This window comes from Notolabrus celidotus, chromosome 9, assembly GCF_009762535.1.
Source record: "Notolabrus celidotus isolate fNotCel1 chromosome 9, fNotCel1.pri, whole genome shotgun sequence".
NCBI classification, from domain to species: Eukaryota; Metazoa; Chordata; class Actinopteri; order Labriformes; family Labridae; genus Notolabrus; species Notolabrus celidotus.
In genome coordinates, this window is record NC_048280.1 from 1,239,989 (window position 1) to 1,257,104 (window position 17,116).

At 37.3% G+C, this 17,116-nt stretch overlaps 2 protein-coding genes and 1 long non-coding RNA gene across 6 annotated transcripts in view; 2 read left to right on the forward strand and 1 right to left on the reverse strand.

The window, feature by feature from the left end:
* The window catches only part of LOC117819074 (GTPase IMAP family member 8-like), a 9,799-nt gene extending 8,055 nt beyond the window's left edge, over window positions 1-1,744 (reverse strand). Inside the window, exons 1-2 of the mRNA XM_034692286.1 lie at window positions 1,636-1,744; window positions 1,055-1,125 (exon numbers count right to left, since the gene is read on the reverse strand). Coding sequence (XP_034548177.1) covers window positions 1,055-1,070 — 16 coding nt within the window. The 5' untranslated portion in view covers window positions 1,071-1,125; window positions 1,636-1,744. The remainder of the gene's footprint in view (window positions 1-1,054; window positions 1,126-1,635) is intronic.
* Window positions 1-4,400, forward strand: part of LOC117819086 — a 16,100-nt gene extending 11,700 nt beyond the window's left edge. The window contains exon 3 of the long non-coding RNA XR_004632451.1: window positions 4,370-4,400. This is a non-coding gene — a long non-coding RNA (uncharacterized LOC117819086). The remainder of the gene's footprint in view (window positions 1-4,369) is intronic.
* The window catches only part of LOC117819079 (L-rhamnose-binding lectin SML-like), a 25,350-nt gene extending 12,404 nt beyond the window's left edge, over window positions 1-12,946 (forward strand). The window contains exons 1-7 of one of the 4 annotated variants that reach the window (XM_034692298.1): window positions 4,458-4,805; window positions 7,320-7,385; window positions 9,332-9,367; window positions 9,795-9,845; window positions 10,216-10,348; window positions 10,773-10,927; window positions 12,613-12,946. In XM_034692298.1, coding sequence (XP_034548189.1) covers window positions 7,355-7,385; window positions 9,332-9,367; window positions 9,795-9,845; window positions 10,216-10,348; window positions 10,773-10,927; window positions 12,613-12,641 — 435 coding nt within the window. In that variant the 5' untranslated portion in view covers window positions 4,458-4,805; window positions 7,320-7,354 and the 3' untranslated portion in view covers window positions 12,642-12,946. Of the gene's footprint in view, window positions 1-4,457; window positions 4,806-7,200; window positions 7,386-9,331; window positions 9,368-9,794; window positions 9,846-9,991; window positions 10,094-10,215; window positions 10,349-10,772; window positions 10,928-12,612 lie in introns of those variants that run through there. The other 3 variants (XM_034692297.1, XM_034692296.1, XM_034692299.1) reach the window with 3 other exon arrangements.
* The last annotated feature ends 4,170 nt before the right edge of the window (window positions 12,947-17,116 follow it).

Below are 17,116 nucleotides of genomic sequence, written 5' to 3' on the forward strand. Positions count from 1 at the left end.
CTCTCTCTCCTCTCTCTGGCTGTCTCTTACTTTAACTCTTCCTGTCCCATTAAAGTTATTAACCATAGACCTATCTGGAGTCCCTGAGCTCCCTTGTCTCGTAGTTTTATCTGAGTTGCTGCTGTAGACGTCCAGCTGCTATGGACGAGCCAAACTCTGGCAACAGCTAAACAATCATCGCTCTTTCTCTCTCTTCATCTCCCTCTATCCCTCTCTCCAACATGGTCTCAGCAGATGTGTGTCTAACATGAGTCTGGTCCTGCTGGAGGTTTCTGCCTGTTAGAGCTGGATCAGGCTTGGACCAGGTCTTAGTTATGCTGCTATAGGCTTAGACTGACACACTGGGATCCTGTCTTTCCCTCTCTCGCTCTCCTCTCTCTGCCTGTCTCTCACTTTAACTCTTCCTGTCCCATTAAAGTTACTAACCATAGACCTTTCTGGAGTCCCTGAGCTCCCTTGTCTCGTAGGTTCCTCTGGATCTCTGCTGCTGTGGACGTGCCAGACTCCAGCTGCTACAACTACTACTATCCGTCTCCCCACTATCATCTCTCTCTCTCTTCATCTCCCTCTATCCCTCTCTCCAACACGGTCTCAGCAGATGTGTGTCTAACATGAGTCTGGTCCTGCTGGAGGTTTCTGCCTGTTAAGGGAAGTTTGTCCTTGCCACTGTAACTTGCTAAATGCTGCAAAGTGCTCTGCTCATGGTGGATTAAGATGAGATCAGACTGAGTCCTGTCTGGAAGATGGGACTGGATCTGATCCGGTCTTGATGTTGGGTCTTTGTTGATATTAGAAGGCCAGAGAACAAACGTTATCTCAAGATGCTTTTAAGTGTAAAAGCGTCTTGAGATAACGTTTGTCGTGATTTGGGGCGTTACAAATAAAGATTGATTGATTGATTGATGATACAGTTGTTCAATGTTTATGTACGTACATTTATTGTTGATTAAATATGAACTGGTATTAGTCAAACTTTTTAGATGAAACAGAGCCTTATAACGACATACAGCCTCTGCAATCTAATGAAGTGATGGTATTAATTGATGTAACTCACCATACATTTCAGCCATACTGTCACTCTGCTGGAAACCCACACAAGAGATAATCAAGAGGAGGTGCTGCTGACTGTTAATGGACAGAAAATGTCAATTCTTGTTCAATAAAACTCAAACATGCATTTTTAGAACAACATGGGAGGAACCTTTGTTTTACATCCATAAATTGGTCATTTAATAGCAGTAAGCGTCACAGACTGACGGTGCTTAGTCAGTAAAATTGAGTGTCTTGTTGATACGTTACACTGCAGCATTTTCACATCAACAAAAAGGACTTTTCTCAAAGCTGTTTTCCCCTGTTGTCAGATTAAACCAGGCATGTTCTTGTCGTCTCGTCTGCTGCACATCAAGCTTCACAAAATCACTATAAATTCCCCCCCGTACTTGTGATTAAAAGCTTCAGTGCCACTCAAAGGCAACTGAATACCCCAGAACAGCATCTATGTGTTTAATTTTTTCAGCTCAAAGTACACAGAAACTGATGATCTGAACAAAGAAAGGACTGTTTCACCGCGTATCACCCCTCAGCTCATAACTTAAAGTACATTTTCATTCGTTTGAGTTTATACAAACTACTCACCTGCGCCATTTTCCCTGCAATAAAAGAGGTTCAAACTTCACAGAGATACTGACTCAGCTGAGCGAGAGGACCCTGAAGGTGTGGCTGGTGTGCCTTACATGCAGCTTGGACAAACCCTTTTCTTTGACTGCAGCAGACAGATGCAACAACATGAAGTCACATGACTATGTTTTCCCTAAAGGGTGGAGAAAGAAATAACATGTTATCTTTCTTTTATCCAAAATTTGGTTGTAATTTAAAATCAATAAGGAGTTAAAAGTGAACAGTTTTTTATGGTCTTATGGAAAAACCTCCATGTATCTGTCAAACACTTGACATATATAATCTGCAGCACGTATCAGCTCTCTACATGTTTCACTGTTTGCATGGTTTGTAAAATGATTGGAAATGACGGGGACGCAGCAAGAAAAAAGTGGTGTAAGAATGTTAAAATTTCAAATTCATACTAGAAAACTTGATTCAGAGCTCTCCCTCACTGATCGATCCACTTGACCCAATAATTGTTTACACTGTAACATTTATAGCCAGCAATAACTCAGATCTTTGACCTGCAGTTTGGCTGGAATCAAGAGCTGTGACTCTGAATAGTCACTATTGGTGCTCTTTGACAGCAGGAACTTTCCCCTGGAACTAGGGACCTTTTGACCAGAAGTGACAGGAACTAAATGGTTCCTGTGACCCATTTTTTCAGGAGGCCCGAAGTCCCGAGGAGATTCTGCATATCAGGACAGTGACCTGTGGAGAAGCAATAAAAGACTGCACTACACTGCCAGACCAGTAGAGGGCAGTAAGACAAAGGCCGTATAACAAAGATGACGCCATAGAAGGAGACAGACATGCCATGTCAGAGATGGACCGGTGTTCCAGTTTAAAGAGCCACCCTGTTAACTGGAGACTCTTAGCCGGATGCATCCCTCACAAAACTCTTTAGACGATCATTAAATATCTGATGAGGATATTTAGAAATCTTAATAAAAACTAAACTAGTTTGCATTCCCAGGAACTCCCTCTGTGTTTCAACAGCTGTGTAAACTCCACAAACACTGACACGTTCAGCTGAAGGTCTCCAGTTTACAGGGTCACTTTTAAAACCGGAACACCAGGAGGAGAGACGCATTCACGGTGGGCTGAGAGAAGACTACTGTTACAAGCTGCTAAATCAAGAGAATCACAGCTTCTTCTTTTGAAAAGTACACACACATACAAAAAAGATAGAACAAATAAAAACTAATGAAAGAGAAATCAAGAGAATCACAGATGGAATAAACAATGATTGAATGGTTTTTCGGAAAAAATTGAAAAAAAAATGAAAAAATTAAAATTAAATTTTGAAAAAAAAAAATTAAATTTTGAAAAAAAAAAAAAAATTCAAAAAAAAAAGATTAGATTTTTTTTTTTTTAATTCGAAAAAGTTAAATAAAAAAAAAAATTGACAAGAAACATTTTGAAAAATATTTGACAAAAAAAAAAATTCCTCAAATTTGAAATTGTGCTCCAAATGCAGAAAAACATGAACACAGCCGGTGTTTTGGTTTAAACAGCGACCCTGTTAACTGGAGACTCTCAGCCGGATGCATCCCTCATAAACATCTTTAGACCATCATTAAATATCTGATGAGGATATTTTGAAATCTGAATAAAAACTAAACTAGTTTGCATTCCCAGGAACTCCCTCTGTGTTTCAACAGCTGTGTAAACTCCACAAACACTGACACGTTCAGCTGAAGGTCTCCAGTTCACAGGGTCACTTTTAAAACCGGAACACCGGGAGCTGACTTGAAAGCATTCAAACTATCAGGCTCAGAGAAGACCAATGTTCAGGAGTTATTAAACCAAGTGAATCACAGGTGTGTGATTAAGGGTACTCGACCAATCAGAAACGTTCAGTATTGAAGGCCCTGAAAGTTCTTGAACCTTTGGAAAGCAATACCATACAAGCAGGGGCTTTTCAGGGGGAGATTAAGTACCCAGAACTAAATTAAGACCCTGGTTCTTGCAGTCGAAAAGTACTTTTCCTGCCTGGCATTAAAAGTAGATTATTTCAGGACTGATGCCTCTGGAGACTGGAGAGCTTATATTCCAACAACTTTGATCAAGATGAAGTCTGCACAACAATTTTAAAACATCTGTTTTAATGTGAACCCTTAAAGGATCATGATCTCAGACTGATGAAGATATTAAAACCAGGGTTCCCAAGCTTAGTGACAAAGTCAAATTTTAGTAGTTTGGTGTCTGTAACATATAATTAACCATCAAAGTTCAATATATATCCTTAAAATGTGCTGTTTTTTATATCTGCATTCAAAAAACACAAGCACATATGTGGCAGCATGGTTAGATATCTCACACCTGTGTTTGTTAATGTTCATTCTGTTGAATTCAAGTTTCTTTGTTCGGGTTTTAAAAAGTTTAAATCTTATTTCCAAAAGTCTACAGCATCTGTCTCCCAGCCAACCAATAACGCTAACTCAAGTCTCACATGAATCCTGACCCAACGCGCATCCCTAGATCTGAACCTTTACACCTTTAACTTAAATTCTGGACCAGGACCACGCCTAAACCACACCCTCCATCACCTGACAAGCCTACTTAAACATAGCCAGCCTGCTCCAACTGTTTGTCTGTGATTCTTCAACCCACCCTCCCTCACCTTTCTCTACTCCACTTAACCTTTTTCCTTATCCCCTTCTACTCAACTTGTTCTCACTTCTTCTTTGCCCTTGTCTACTTCCAGGTACAGCCTGGGGTCAAGATCGGCTCTGGCAGGATAACGCTGAGACGGAACCCCCGTCCTGAGTCTCCTTCTGCTGGGCCACACTACACACACACATAATTCATTAAATGTTTAAACTCATATCCTTGTGTGGCGTGGTCCTTGCTGGTGAACATAAAGCGAGCCACCCTGTGAGTTATGTTAGTCCATAACCTGGTGGCCTCCTGTTGCTGAGCGTCAGCAGCGTTCTCTGGTATTTAAGCGCCCGAGGGGCCAGCTGGACTTCTTCATAAAGCTGCTGAAGCATGTTGGGACATTTTTGGAGCTTTTGGTGACCTGGTGGGTCCTGAGCGGTAATTATCTGTTTACACTTCTTCTCTGTTTTGGCTTCTTCAAACAAGACGTTTGTTTGGTTCTTGTGCTCCACTGCAGCACCAAGTCTCCAAACTGAGCTGAGGTCAGTCCATGTTTCTCAAAGTGGAGGACAGTTTTTTTCAATCGAATAATCCTTGTCTAAAAGTCTGTCATCTTTATAGTGGAATAAAATCCTCCATTAACGCTGTGACACAACGGTGATCAATGGAGCATCTGTGACAGATTTTGTTGTCTGAAGTTGTTGAATATTTTCTGATGTTTTGAAGGAGCAGTTGGTTTGTATTTGTTTATACATCCTAACACAGTGGACCACTCCAACCTGAGGGATCTTGGATGTTTCATCAGTAAGGTTAATGTGTTTGGGTTAGAGGAAGCGGCTCCACCACTGAAATATATCAGCGCCCATCAAGGCGGCTTCATATCTCACAGTTAGAAGAGCATGGAGGTGCATCGTCCATATTCATGTACAATCAATCAGATCAGTGACTGTAAAAACAAACAGCATACACCTCTCTCTCGCTCTGAGTGAAATGTCTCTCTGGAAGGAGCAGGATAGGGCCAGTCTCTTCACATTGAGGTGTTTACATACAGAATTCTCATTGTGATCAGGATATTATTCTGATCATTCAGACACACCACAAACATACCAAAAACAAGTGAATGTAAGACTTAACTCCACTTCTGTGAACTTTAAACATCCCTCACAGTTGCAAACAACTCATCTTTACTCATCACTAATTTCAATATTTTACTTTAAACTGTAAACAAAGATGTTTTCTTTTTAATCCTGCCTGCAGAGCTCTGATTGGTTTGCTTGTTTTTGGATTTAGTAGCATGTGTTTTGTTACTTTTGATATTGTCTGCCTGTGTTTTGTTACTCTTGATTTTGTCTGCCTGTGTTTTGTTAGTCTTGATATTGTATGCCTGTGTTTTGTTACTCTTGATTTTGTCTGCCTGTGTCCTGTTAGTCTTGATATTGTCTGCCTGTGTTCTGTTAGTCTTGATATTGTCTGCCTGTGTTTTGTTAGTCTTGATATTGTCTGCCTGTGTTTTGTTAGTCTTGATATTGTCTGCCTGTGTTTTGTTAGTCTTGATATTGTCTGCCTGTGTTTTGTTAGTCTTGATATTGTCTGCCTGTGTTTTGTTAGTCTTGATATTGTCTGCCTGTGTTTTGTTAGTCTTGATGTTGTCTGCCTGTGTTTTGTTAGTCTTGATATTGTCTGCCTGTGTTTTGTTAGTCTTGATGTTGTCTGCCTGTGTTTTGTTAGTCTTGATTTTGTCTGCCTGTGTTTTGTTAGTCTTGATATTGTCTGCCTGTGTTTTGTTAGTCTTGATATTGTCTGCCTGTGTTTTGTTAGTCTTGATGTTGTCTGCCTGTGTTTTGTTAGTCTTGATTTTGTCTGCCTGTGTTTTGTTAGTCTTGATATTGTCTGCCTGTGTTTTGTTAGTCTTGATATTGTCTGCCTGTGTTTTGTTAGTCTTGATATTGTCTGCCTGTGTTTTGTTAGTCTTGATGTTGTCTGCCTGTGTTTTGTTAGTCTTGATTTTGTCTGCCTGTGTTTTGTTAGTCTTGATATTGTCTGCCTGTGTTTTGTTAGTCTTAATGTTGTCTGTCTGTGTTTTGTTACTCTTGATATTGTATGCCTGTGTTTTGTTAGTCTTGATTTTGTCTGTCTGTGTTTTGTTAGTCTTGATTTTGTATGCCTGTGTTTTGTTAGTCTTGATATTGTCTGCCTGTGTTTTGTTAGTCTTGATATTGTCTGCCTGTGTTTTGTTAGTCTTGATATTGTCTGCTTGTTTTTTGTTAGTCTTGATATTGTCTGCTTGTTTTTTGTTAGTCTTGATATTGTCTGCCTGTGTTCTGTTAGTCTTGATATAGTCTGCCTGTGTCTGTGTTGTTTAGGTACCTGCCTTGGGACTACAGATGAAATTTAGCATCTGTGCTAAGTCCGGCGCATTTACATTGATGCTTAATGTATTAATGTTGATTAAGGTGCATTGTCCCAACTCAATAAACAAATAAATGAAATGAAATAAGATATCAAAGACGACATATGCAGATTTTTGTCTTGTATTTCAGAAAATCTCACAGGGTTGAGACACAAAGATTAATATGAGAGTTTTAGCTTATCAACAGACGATGCAGATTATAAGAAGCATCGATGTTTGTGCCCTGGAATACACTGAGCCTGTTTTGTAAGCTGTCACAAAGTTTAAAGCTCCATGTACAGACCTGATGTATGCGCTTTACGTCCCTGAAAACAGACTCATTTAGTAAAAATATGTGCTTGTTAGCAAACATTATCACCCCCTGAAAACAGATCCAGATGTGTTTTGCTTTCAGCTTTGAGCTCCTTAATGAGGAACACGCAGGAGAACGAGGTGCAGCTGGGATTTAAAGTGTTAAAGGTCCTGAAACCTGGGGATTTATAGATCTCCCTCCTGCAACCTGCAGGGTTTTACACGTTCATCACATCTGTGTCGGAGGCCCTGCATGCCTGCAGCGGCAGGACAGGCGTCTGCATGTCTGCCGTCAGCACAGATGCATAAATACCTGCAGGGCCAGATACTGCTCTCACTGTCAGAGTGTCTGCAGGTGGAGGACACAGGAGGAAGCTGAGAGACGCCAACATGGTCCCACTGAGGCTCGTTGCGTTTGGATGTGAGTGTTCGCTCTGCTTTACTCTGATTCATTCACACTGTTTAGTTTCTCTTCAGGTTTTATTTTGGCTTAAATCTCTGAACAGTCACTAACTGTGTTCTCACAAAGTTTGATGTTCAAGCAGTAATGTGAGAACGTTGACCTGTTCTAGGGGCACATGTTTTTTAATAGTGGAGTCATGGTTAGGGAATAAGGGGGAGAAATGTAGATAATGGTTCACTGGCAAAATATTTCAACAGTTTTAGAAACTTTCAGAGCAAAAATCTTTAGGAAAAGAAGTCATTACACCAGACCTGTCTGTCTTTATTTCACCTTCATATATTACAACTTTGAGTAGTATCAATTTAGTATCATTTCCCAATATGTGCTAATATGCTCTTACTGTTTGTTATTTACTACAGTGGAGAACAGCTGTGCAGTAATCAAGTCCTAGAAATAATTTCCTCACTGGACAATTTAAGAGTTTCGTTATGTATCCTATCGTAACTTATCTGAGTATAAGCTGATATTATCTTATCTTTGCGGTTGTAGGATTTGTGCTGTAGTTTATATTTTCATGTCTCATCCCTTTATTCTACTAAAGGGATGAGACATGGGGGAGTTAATCCAGTCTGAGAGTAAATCATCAGCCAGGACTACAGAATCATATCGTAACTTAATGTATTGTAACACCTCATATCGTATTGTTACAGAACGTACCCTATCTTATCATATCATATGGTTACAAATCATATCGTATATAATTGAAGACAAAACTTCATTGATCCCCAGGAGGAAATTCAGTTGTAACAAATCATAACACATTGTATTGTATAGTATTGTAACATATCGTATTGTATCGTATGGTTACACATCCTATCGTATATTATTGTAACATCTTTATTTATTTATTTCTTTAACCATGTAAGAGACTCATTGAGATTTAAAACCTCTGTTTCAAGAGTGACCTGGCCGAGAAGGCAGCACAAAATAGGTTACAACACACAACTAGCACACAAAACAACACAAATAGAATACGGTCACAGTTTCACATGGTTACATGATTACACAGTGCAATCACAACATCCAATGGAGCCTGTTTCTCTGTCTTTTATGAGTGACTTGAATTCCCCCTGAGTTACAAGATGTGTCAGTCTCAAGTCCTTCTGCACATCATTCCAGGTAAACAGGGCTGAAAATTTAAAAGCCAAACATGTCGTATCTTAACACATTGTATTTTATTGTGTTGTATTGTATCGTATGGTTACACATCCTAAAGTATCGTATTGAATTGTTTGTTTAAACATCGTACCTTATTGTATCGCTTGATATCTTATCGTATAGCATATTAGCGTAACATATCGTATTGAATGACATTGTATTTTATCCTACAGTATCCCAACACATCGTATCAAATAGTATTGTATCATATTGGATCGTAACTAATCGTATCATAACACATCATATAGTATTGTATTGTATTGTATAGTATTGTATCTTATCATATTGTATTGTATTGTAACACATTGTATCATGCTGAATAATATCAACAGTTAAGAGCAGTCTTGAAAACGTGGGTTTTGAGCCTTACATTTGAAAGTGGGTCGGGTCAGTGCAGTCCCAGTCTGTTTGGGGAGAGGGTTCCACAGGGAGGGGGCAGCAATTGTGAAACTTTGTTGCCCCAGGTTAGGTGCTTGGTCTCATGTGGTTTGTAGAGGAGGTTTGCACCAGGGTTGGTTTTGGAGGACAGGAGTGAGTTGATTCTGGATGTGATGAATGCATGGGTCAGAGTATCAGCTGCAGAGAAAGAGAGTAGTGGGAAGAGCCAGGCAGCTTTCATTTTATCAGAACAAATATATCTTTGTTTTAAAGGCTTCTTTAAGAACACAATGTCACGATGCACAAAGGCTTTTATGTCATTATATTTTCATTTCTTCTTCTTATTAACTCTGATGTTGTGTTTTCAGTGCTGGCTGCAGCTTGGTATTTCACTCGTGCTGCTGGTAAGTGTTCACTGAATTACAACTTTATCAATTTACACCACAAATACAGAGTCGTATCAGTGCAATGATTGAAAAGGAAGAAAAAAACTGCAGTTTAATTCATTTTAGGAAAATAAAACTTCTACATAATTAAACTGGAGGTTCTCTGTTTATACACAATAATGACAAAAACACAAAGAAGTTTAAAATAATAGAAATATTTTCAAATAAAGGATCTTTTGAAACAAAGCTGTTCAGTGCTTTATGAAAATATTGCACATAAAAACACGGAGAGCTAAAGATAAGAGGCAAAACATCTTGACTGATAACAGCAAAGAGTCAAGACTTCAACCACGATGATGATGATGATGATGATGATGATGATGATGATGATGATGATGATGATGATGATGAACACAGTCTCACCTGTGTTTCTTTTTAATTGCAGAGGGCGAGGTCATCTATGCGTGTCATAATGAAACAGCTGAGATGTCGTGTGGTAAGTAAATATCAAACTGCTCGTTCTATTTAAATTGCTCTGCCTGCCTTCTCTTCCTGCTCCCCCTGCGAACCTCTTCACCCCCTTCACCTTGACCCCAGCTCCTTACCAGTGTCATATGTATCATCACTGATGCTCGCTCTGTTCTGTACCCCGGGGGTCTTTGCTGCTGCTCTCTTTGCTTTTTATGTATGCACATGAAAGAGAGGGGAGGTGTGCTCTCCCCACCACAGGCCTCAGCCTTCCACGTAGGCACAGAACAGAGCCATAGCACCAAATCTAACTTACTGTATGCAGCTGATTAGAGTGTTCCTAACTGAATTAAGGTTGAACTGTTTAAAGACTTAATTTGTTCTGTTCTCTCCTCCAGACGTCGGCAGTAAGATAAAACTGGAACACATCCTGTACAAGGTCGGGGTGGGGACGAGGTGTGGGGAGGGGAAACGCCACCCAGACGAAGGACCCTGCACCTTCCCCTGGGCGGAGATGGTGGTGGAGGACCTGTGAGAAAACTTCTCCTTATCTTTGTACATTTAATATGATTATATGTGTGTGTGTGTGTGTGTGTGTGTGTGTGTGTGTGTGTGTGTGTGTGTGTGTGTGTGTGTGTGTGTGTGTGTGTGAGTGTGTGTGTGTTTCATCTCTTTAAAGCCAGCAAGCAAGTAGAAATATGAAGTAAATATCAATGACATTAAAATGATTGAGAAATACTGAAAGTTTGTAAAAATGAAGAAGAAAAGTTGTTTTTTTTGTAACCAGTGGAGTCTCCATCTGCAGGTCATTAGACAGAATGCAGCTTTAAATCACCTCAGGGTTTGGGGGGCCCTGTGTGTAGAGGCTGTAGTCCTCCATCAGACCTAAAGCCAACCTGTCAACATCGTTCCTTCAGTCCTCGTTCTGACCTCAGCCTCTCTGTCTCTGTCTCAGCTGTGGGAACAGACGCTCCTGTAAGGTCCCCGTCACTGAGTGGGTGTTTGGAGAATATCCCTGCAAAGAGGAGACCAGGTACCTGGAGGTCTCCTACACGTGTGCCACACCACCTCCTCCCCCTCCTCCTCCACCACCTCCAACCAAACCTGACTGTACGTATGCACACACACACACACACACACACACACACACACACACACACACACTTCAATCAGGACTTAACCCTCACGTTATGAAGCAGTTTAAAATGGAATACTGAAGCTCATTCAGTGACCTTCTTGGTTAAATAAGTTGAGTTAATGTAAGTTTTGTTTATTTCAACGGAGGCTTAAATTCTCATTTCCAAAGGTAAGAGGAAAGTTAAGAGTTCTTCTTTGGCTGCACGCTCAGACAGATACCTTAATGCAACAACATTAAAATCAGACTTCTTATCAGAGAAAACAAGGTGCAGTAAAATAAACCAATGTACACTTTGAAGGCAAACAATGGTGATTTGCAATAAAAGGCACATGTGTCGGTGTTACAATGAGAGAGGTGAAACAAGCATTAGGAGGAGGAAGACCGGAGAACTCAAGACCAAACTTTTTATTCTCATTTTTATCTGAGTCTTTTTCCATCTTACTTTATTTATTTATTATCTAGTTCAAGTTTTTGTCTCATTTCAAATCACTATAGACATATATATATTATTTATTCATTTATTGTTTAAGTTGTATTTATTTATTCATTTATTGTGGATTTTTTCAGTATTTATTTAGTTATTAATTAATTTTCTCAGTATATTAATATTTTATATTTGTATTACTGTGTTGCATCTTAGTTTCTTGTACTGGTTTAATCTTTTAATATTTTGCTATTTATAATTTATTATTAATTTATTGTATTTTGGTGAGTTTAATTTAATTTACCTCCAGTGTTTCCTCATTAAGATAGCAGGACAGCGTTTCCTCAGTTTGTCATCAACTTCTTCATTTATTTATTTAATTATTCATTTTTTTATTATTTGTATTTTTTATTGTATTTATTAAAATTATTTAATTATTCATTTATTAATTATTCATTTCTATGTATTTTTTTAATTGTTTCTTGAATGTATTTATTTAATTATGTTTTAATCCATTATTCAAATATTAATTAATTCATTTATTTTGTATTATTATTTTATATATCATGATCTTACACCTGCATTGGAATGGGGGCTCGCCTTCTGGTTTTTTTTTTTTGTTGAATTTTTTAATTTATTCTATTTTATTTCTCCTATCATTATTTCTCTGTGCAGCACTTTGTGTTATAATATCATGGTATGAAAATAGATTTATAGATAAAGTCTGATTGATTGAAGAAGTCAGTGAGATATCTGACAGGCAGGCAGTGAAGATGTAAGAGGAGAGAGTTACAATAATCCATACAGGAGGTAGCTCTCATTGACAAGAATAGAGGAGCTGTTTGGAGTGAGGGACAGGCAGAGTGATTGATATTGTTTAGAAAATGCAGAATGGGTTGGAGGAGCTGTGTGTTTGTCGATGGTTTCATAGAGTCCATCACTCTGAACATCTTTTCTATCTTATTGGAGCTCCAGAATAAACCCTGAGTCTCTTTGTTGTATCCTTTAAATGTGTGTTTCCATAAAACTCTGAGTTCATTCTGTCTCATTGAAAAGTGTTTATTTGCTTCATTCTTTAAAGCTGCTGTAGAGATTAACCTGCTGCAGCGCCCTCTGGTGGCAGACCTTAAAACACTCACATGTTCACATGCAGCATGTTCTATTATCATATTTGTTTATCAGTTGTGTTTTGTGTTTTCATCCTCCATCACTGTTTTGTTTTCCTCTCTTCAGGTGAAGAAAAACCAGCCGATGAGGCGTGAGGATCTTAAACTCTGAGTTCATCACATTGAAACAGAACATGAAGAAGATGCTTCATCACCAGTTATTGTTTATGTTAGACCTTAAAGTTTCATCCAGTGTTAGAGGAGTCAGACGTGTCTGAAGTCACATATCTGTACATGAAAATATATCAGAGCATGTTTACTTCAACTGAAGAGTTCAGACTTTGTTCTTTTTATGAAATCAGTGTTCATTTCTTTACATCTACAGTTGAAGATACTTCCCCTCGAGCTTTATCAGCATGTTAGGTTTGTTGTCATGTGAATAAAACCTGTTAAAATCTGCATTACTGTGAGCAAGTCATATTTTAATCTGGTTTATATCAAACTCATGCAAAGTTCAAAGTAGAAAATGTTTCCAAACAGCAGTAGAGTTTGTGTAGTGATAATTAGTCATCATCATCATCATCCTTTATTATAAAGAGGCTGTGTTTACTTAAGTGTGCATATTGAAGCCCCGCCCCCTTTATAGACAGGTGACTGCAGCACCTTTGATTCCCCAGGTATGCAGCTACACAGGTTTACAGGTTTACAGGTTAAGAGGTTTAGAGGTTTAGAAGTTTAGAGGTTTAGAGGTTTAGAGGTTTAGAAGTTTAGAGGTTTAGAGGTTTAGAGATTTAGAAGTTTAGAGGTTTAGAGGTTTAGAAGTTTAGAGGTTTAGAAGTTTAGAGGTTTAGAAGTTTAGAGGTTTAGAGGTTTAGAAGTTTAGAGGTTTAGAGGTTTAGAAGTTTAGAGGTTTAGAGGTTTAGAAGTTTAGAGGTTTAGAGGTTTAGAAGTTTAGAGGTTTAGAGGTTTAGAAGTTTAGAGGTTTAGAGGTTTAGAAGTTTAGAGGTTTAGAGGTTTAGAGGTTTAGAAGTTTAGAGGTTTAGAAGTTTAGAGGTTTAGAGGTTTAGAAGTTTAGAGGTTTAGAAGTTTAGAAGTTTGAAGGTTTAGAGGTTTAGAGGTTTAGAAGTTTAGAGGTTTAGAGGTTTAGAAGTTTAGAGGTTTAGAGGTTTAGAAGTTTAGAGGTTTAGAGGTTTAGAAGTTTAGAGGTTTAGAAGTTTAGAGGTTTAGAAGTTTAGAGGTTTAGAGGTTTAGAAGTTTAGAGGTTTAGAAGTTTAGAGGTTTAGAGGTTTAGAAGTTTAGAGGTTTAGAGGTTTAGAGGTTTAGAGGTTTAGAAGTTTAGAGGTTTAGAAGTTTAGAGGTTTAGAAGTTTAGAGGTTTAGAGGTTTAGAAGTTTAGAGGTTTAGAAGTTTAGAGGTTTAGAAGTTTAGAGGTTTAGAGGTTTAGAAGTTTAGAGGTTTAGAGGTTTAGAAGTTTAGAGGTTTAGAGGTTTAGAAGTTTAGAAGTTTGAAGGTTTAGAGGTTTAGAGGTTTAGAAGTTTAGAGGTTTAGAAGTTTAGAGGTTTAGAGGTTTAGAAGTTTAGAGGTTTAGAGGTTTAGAGGTTTAGAAGTTTAGAGGTTTAGAAGTTTAGAGGTTTAGAGGTTTAGAGGTTTAGAAGTTTAGAGGTTTAGAAGTTTAGAGGTTTAGAGGTTTAGAGGTTTAGAAGTTTAGAAGTTTAGAAGTTTAGAGGTTTAGAGGTTTAGAAGTTTAGAGGTTTAGAAGTTTAGAGGTTTAGAGGTTTAGAAGTTTAGAGGTTTAGAAGTTTAGAGGTTTAGAAGTTTAGAGGTTTAGAGGTTTAGAGGTTTAGAAGTTTAGAGGTTTAGAGGTTTAGAAGTTTAGAGGTTTAGAGGTTTAGAAGTTTAGAGGTTTAGAAGTTTAGAGGTTTAGAAGTTTAGAGGTTTAGAGGTTTAGAAGTTTAGAAGTTTAGAGGTTTAGAAGTTTAGAGGTTTAGAGGTTTAGAAGTTTAGAGGTTTAGAAGTTTAGAGGTTTAGAAGTTTAGAGGTTTAGAGGTTTAGAAGTTTAGAGGTTTAGAAGTTTAGAGGTTTAGAGGTTTAGAAGTTTAGAAGTTTAGAGGTTTAGAAGTTTAGAGGTTTAGAGGTTTAGAAGTTTAGAGGTTTAGAAGTTTAGAGGTTTAGAAGTTTAGAGGTTTAGAGGTTTAGAAGTTTAGAGGTTTAGAAGTTTAGAGGTTTAGAAGTTTAGAGGTTTAGAAGTTTAGAAGTTTAGAAGTTTAGAGGTTTAGAAGTTTAGAGGTTTAGAGGTTTAGAAGTTTAGAGGTTTAGAAGTTTAGAGGTTTAGAAGTTTAGAGGTTTAGAAGTTTAGAGGTTTAGAGGTTTAGAGGTTTAGAAGTTTAGAGGTTTAGAAGTTTAGAGGTTTAGAAGTTTAGAGGTTTAGAAGTTTAGAGGTTTAGCGGTTTAGAGGTTTAGAAGTTTAGAGGTTAAGAGGTTTAGAGGTTTAGAGGTTTAGAAGTTTAGAGGTTTAGAAGTTTAGAAGTTTAGAGGTTTAGGGGTTTAGAGGTTTAGAAGTTTAGAGGTTTAGAGGTTTAGAAGTTTAGAGGTTTAGAGGTTTAGAAGTTTAGAGGTTTAGAAGTTTAGAGGTTTAGAGGTTTAGAGGTTTAGAAGTTTAGAGGTTTAGAGGTTTAGAAGTTTAGAGGTTTAGAGGTTTAGAAGTTTAGAGGTTTAGAGGTTTAGAGGTTTAGAAGTTTAGAGGTTTAGAAGTTTAGAGGTTTAGAGGTTTAGAGGTTTAGAAGTTTAGAGGTTTAGAGGTTTAGAAGTTTAGAGGTTTAGAAGTTTAGAGGTTTAGAAGTTTAGAGGTTTAGAGGTTTAGAAGTTTAGAAGTTTAGAGGTTTAGCGGTTTAGAGGTTTAGAAGTTTAGAGGTTCAGAGGTTTAGAGGTTTAGAAGTTTAGAGGTTTAGAGGTTTAGAAGTTTAGAGGTTTAGAGGTTTAGAAGTTTAGAGGTTTAGAGGTTTAGAAGTTTAGAAGTTTGAAGGTTTAGAGGTTTAGAAGTTTAGAGGTTTAGAGGTTTAGAAGTTTAGAGGTTTAGAGGTTTAGAAGTTTAGAAGTTTAGAGGTTTAGAAGTTTAGAGGTTTAGAGGTTTAGAAGTTTAGAAGTTTAGAGGTTTAGAGGTTTAGAAGTTTAGAGGTTTAGAAGTTTAGAGGTTTAGAAGTTTAGAGGTTTAGAGGTTTAGAAGTTTAGAGGTTTAGAGGTTTAGAAGTTTAGAGGTTTAGAAGTTTAGAAGTTTGAAGGTTTAGAGGTTTAGAGGTTTAGAAGTTTAGAGGTTTAGAGGTTTAGAAGTTTAGAGGTTTAGAGGTTTAGAAGTTTAGAGGTTTAGAAGTTTAGAGGTTTAGAGGTTTAGAGGTTTAGAGGTTTAGAAGTTTAGAGGTTTAGAGGTTTAGAAGTTTAGAAGTTTAGAGGTTTAGAGGTTTAGAGGTTTAGAGGTTTAGAAGTTTAGAGGTTTAGAAGTTTAGAGGTTTAGAGGTTTAGAGGTTTAGAAGTTTGAAGGTTTAGAGGTTTACATGTGAGCGTCCTCGTACTCTGCTCCGGTAAGATCAATCCTTCTGATAATAATCATCTTTTTTGTATATAACACTTTTTAAAACAGGGTTACAAACCTTTTTGACACAACACTTTTTTTTTTTTTTTTTTTTAACATTGTGACCCTCCACCCATACAAAATTGGAAAGTAAATTATATAGAAATGTAAAATAAATAGAAAAGGAAAAGAAAGAAAAAATAAATAAATCATTAAAAAAATTAAATAGAAAAGAAGGTTATATAAAGATAATCAAAACTCAAATTTGAAAATACATAAATTCATATATAAATAACCCAAAAGAATAAAATAAAACTACATATAGATACATATATACACACATACATACATAGACATACACATACACACATACATATGCATATATATACATATTTGTACATACACATACACACACATATACATACATACATATAAGGGGCATAAGCTTCAACATTTTCTTTTTTACAGGCACATAACTTTATATTCATTGATATCCTGTCCTTGCTTTGAAAGGTACCCATCTTTTTTCAAACAGCTTTTCAGTTTTTATTTATTCTACAGGTTAATTTTTTTCCATTGAGTAAAAGTTCTCTACTGTTCCTAACCACTTGAATACACTTGGAGATTCCTTTTTCCCCGGTTTCTTGTGATTTGCTTGAGTGCTGTTATTCTCAACACACAGAAGAGGTATAACTCGCTCTTTAGTCCTTCAGGACGTGTTCCCAGGAGGATATTTGGTTTTCCAACGCTGCTCTTTTTGCCTAACATCTGTTCAAGTTCGCTGATTACTTCTGACCAATAACTTTGAATTTTTTCTGCTCCCTTTATTTTTAGTACAGAAACCCTTTAAGAACATGATGTGATACTTTTTTATTTCCTCAGTTTCAGAGATCTCGACTTATTTTCTTGTTATCTCAGGAAAAACAAAGCTTGGTATCTTGAAATAAGTTGAGATCTCGAGAAAACTGAAAATAAAAGTATTTAATATTATTTGTTTACGTCATTATTTGATCACAGAAAGAAAGTTGAATGAGAGAATAAAGCAACTAACATGAGTTTCTTAGTTC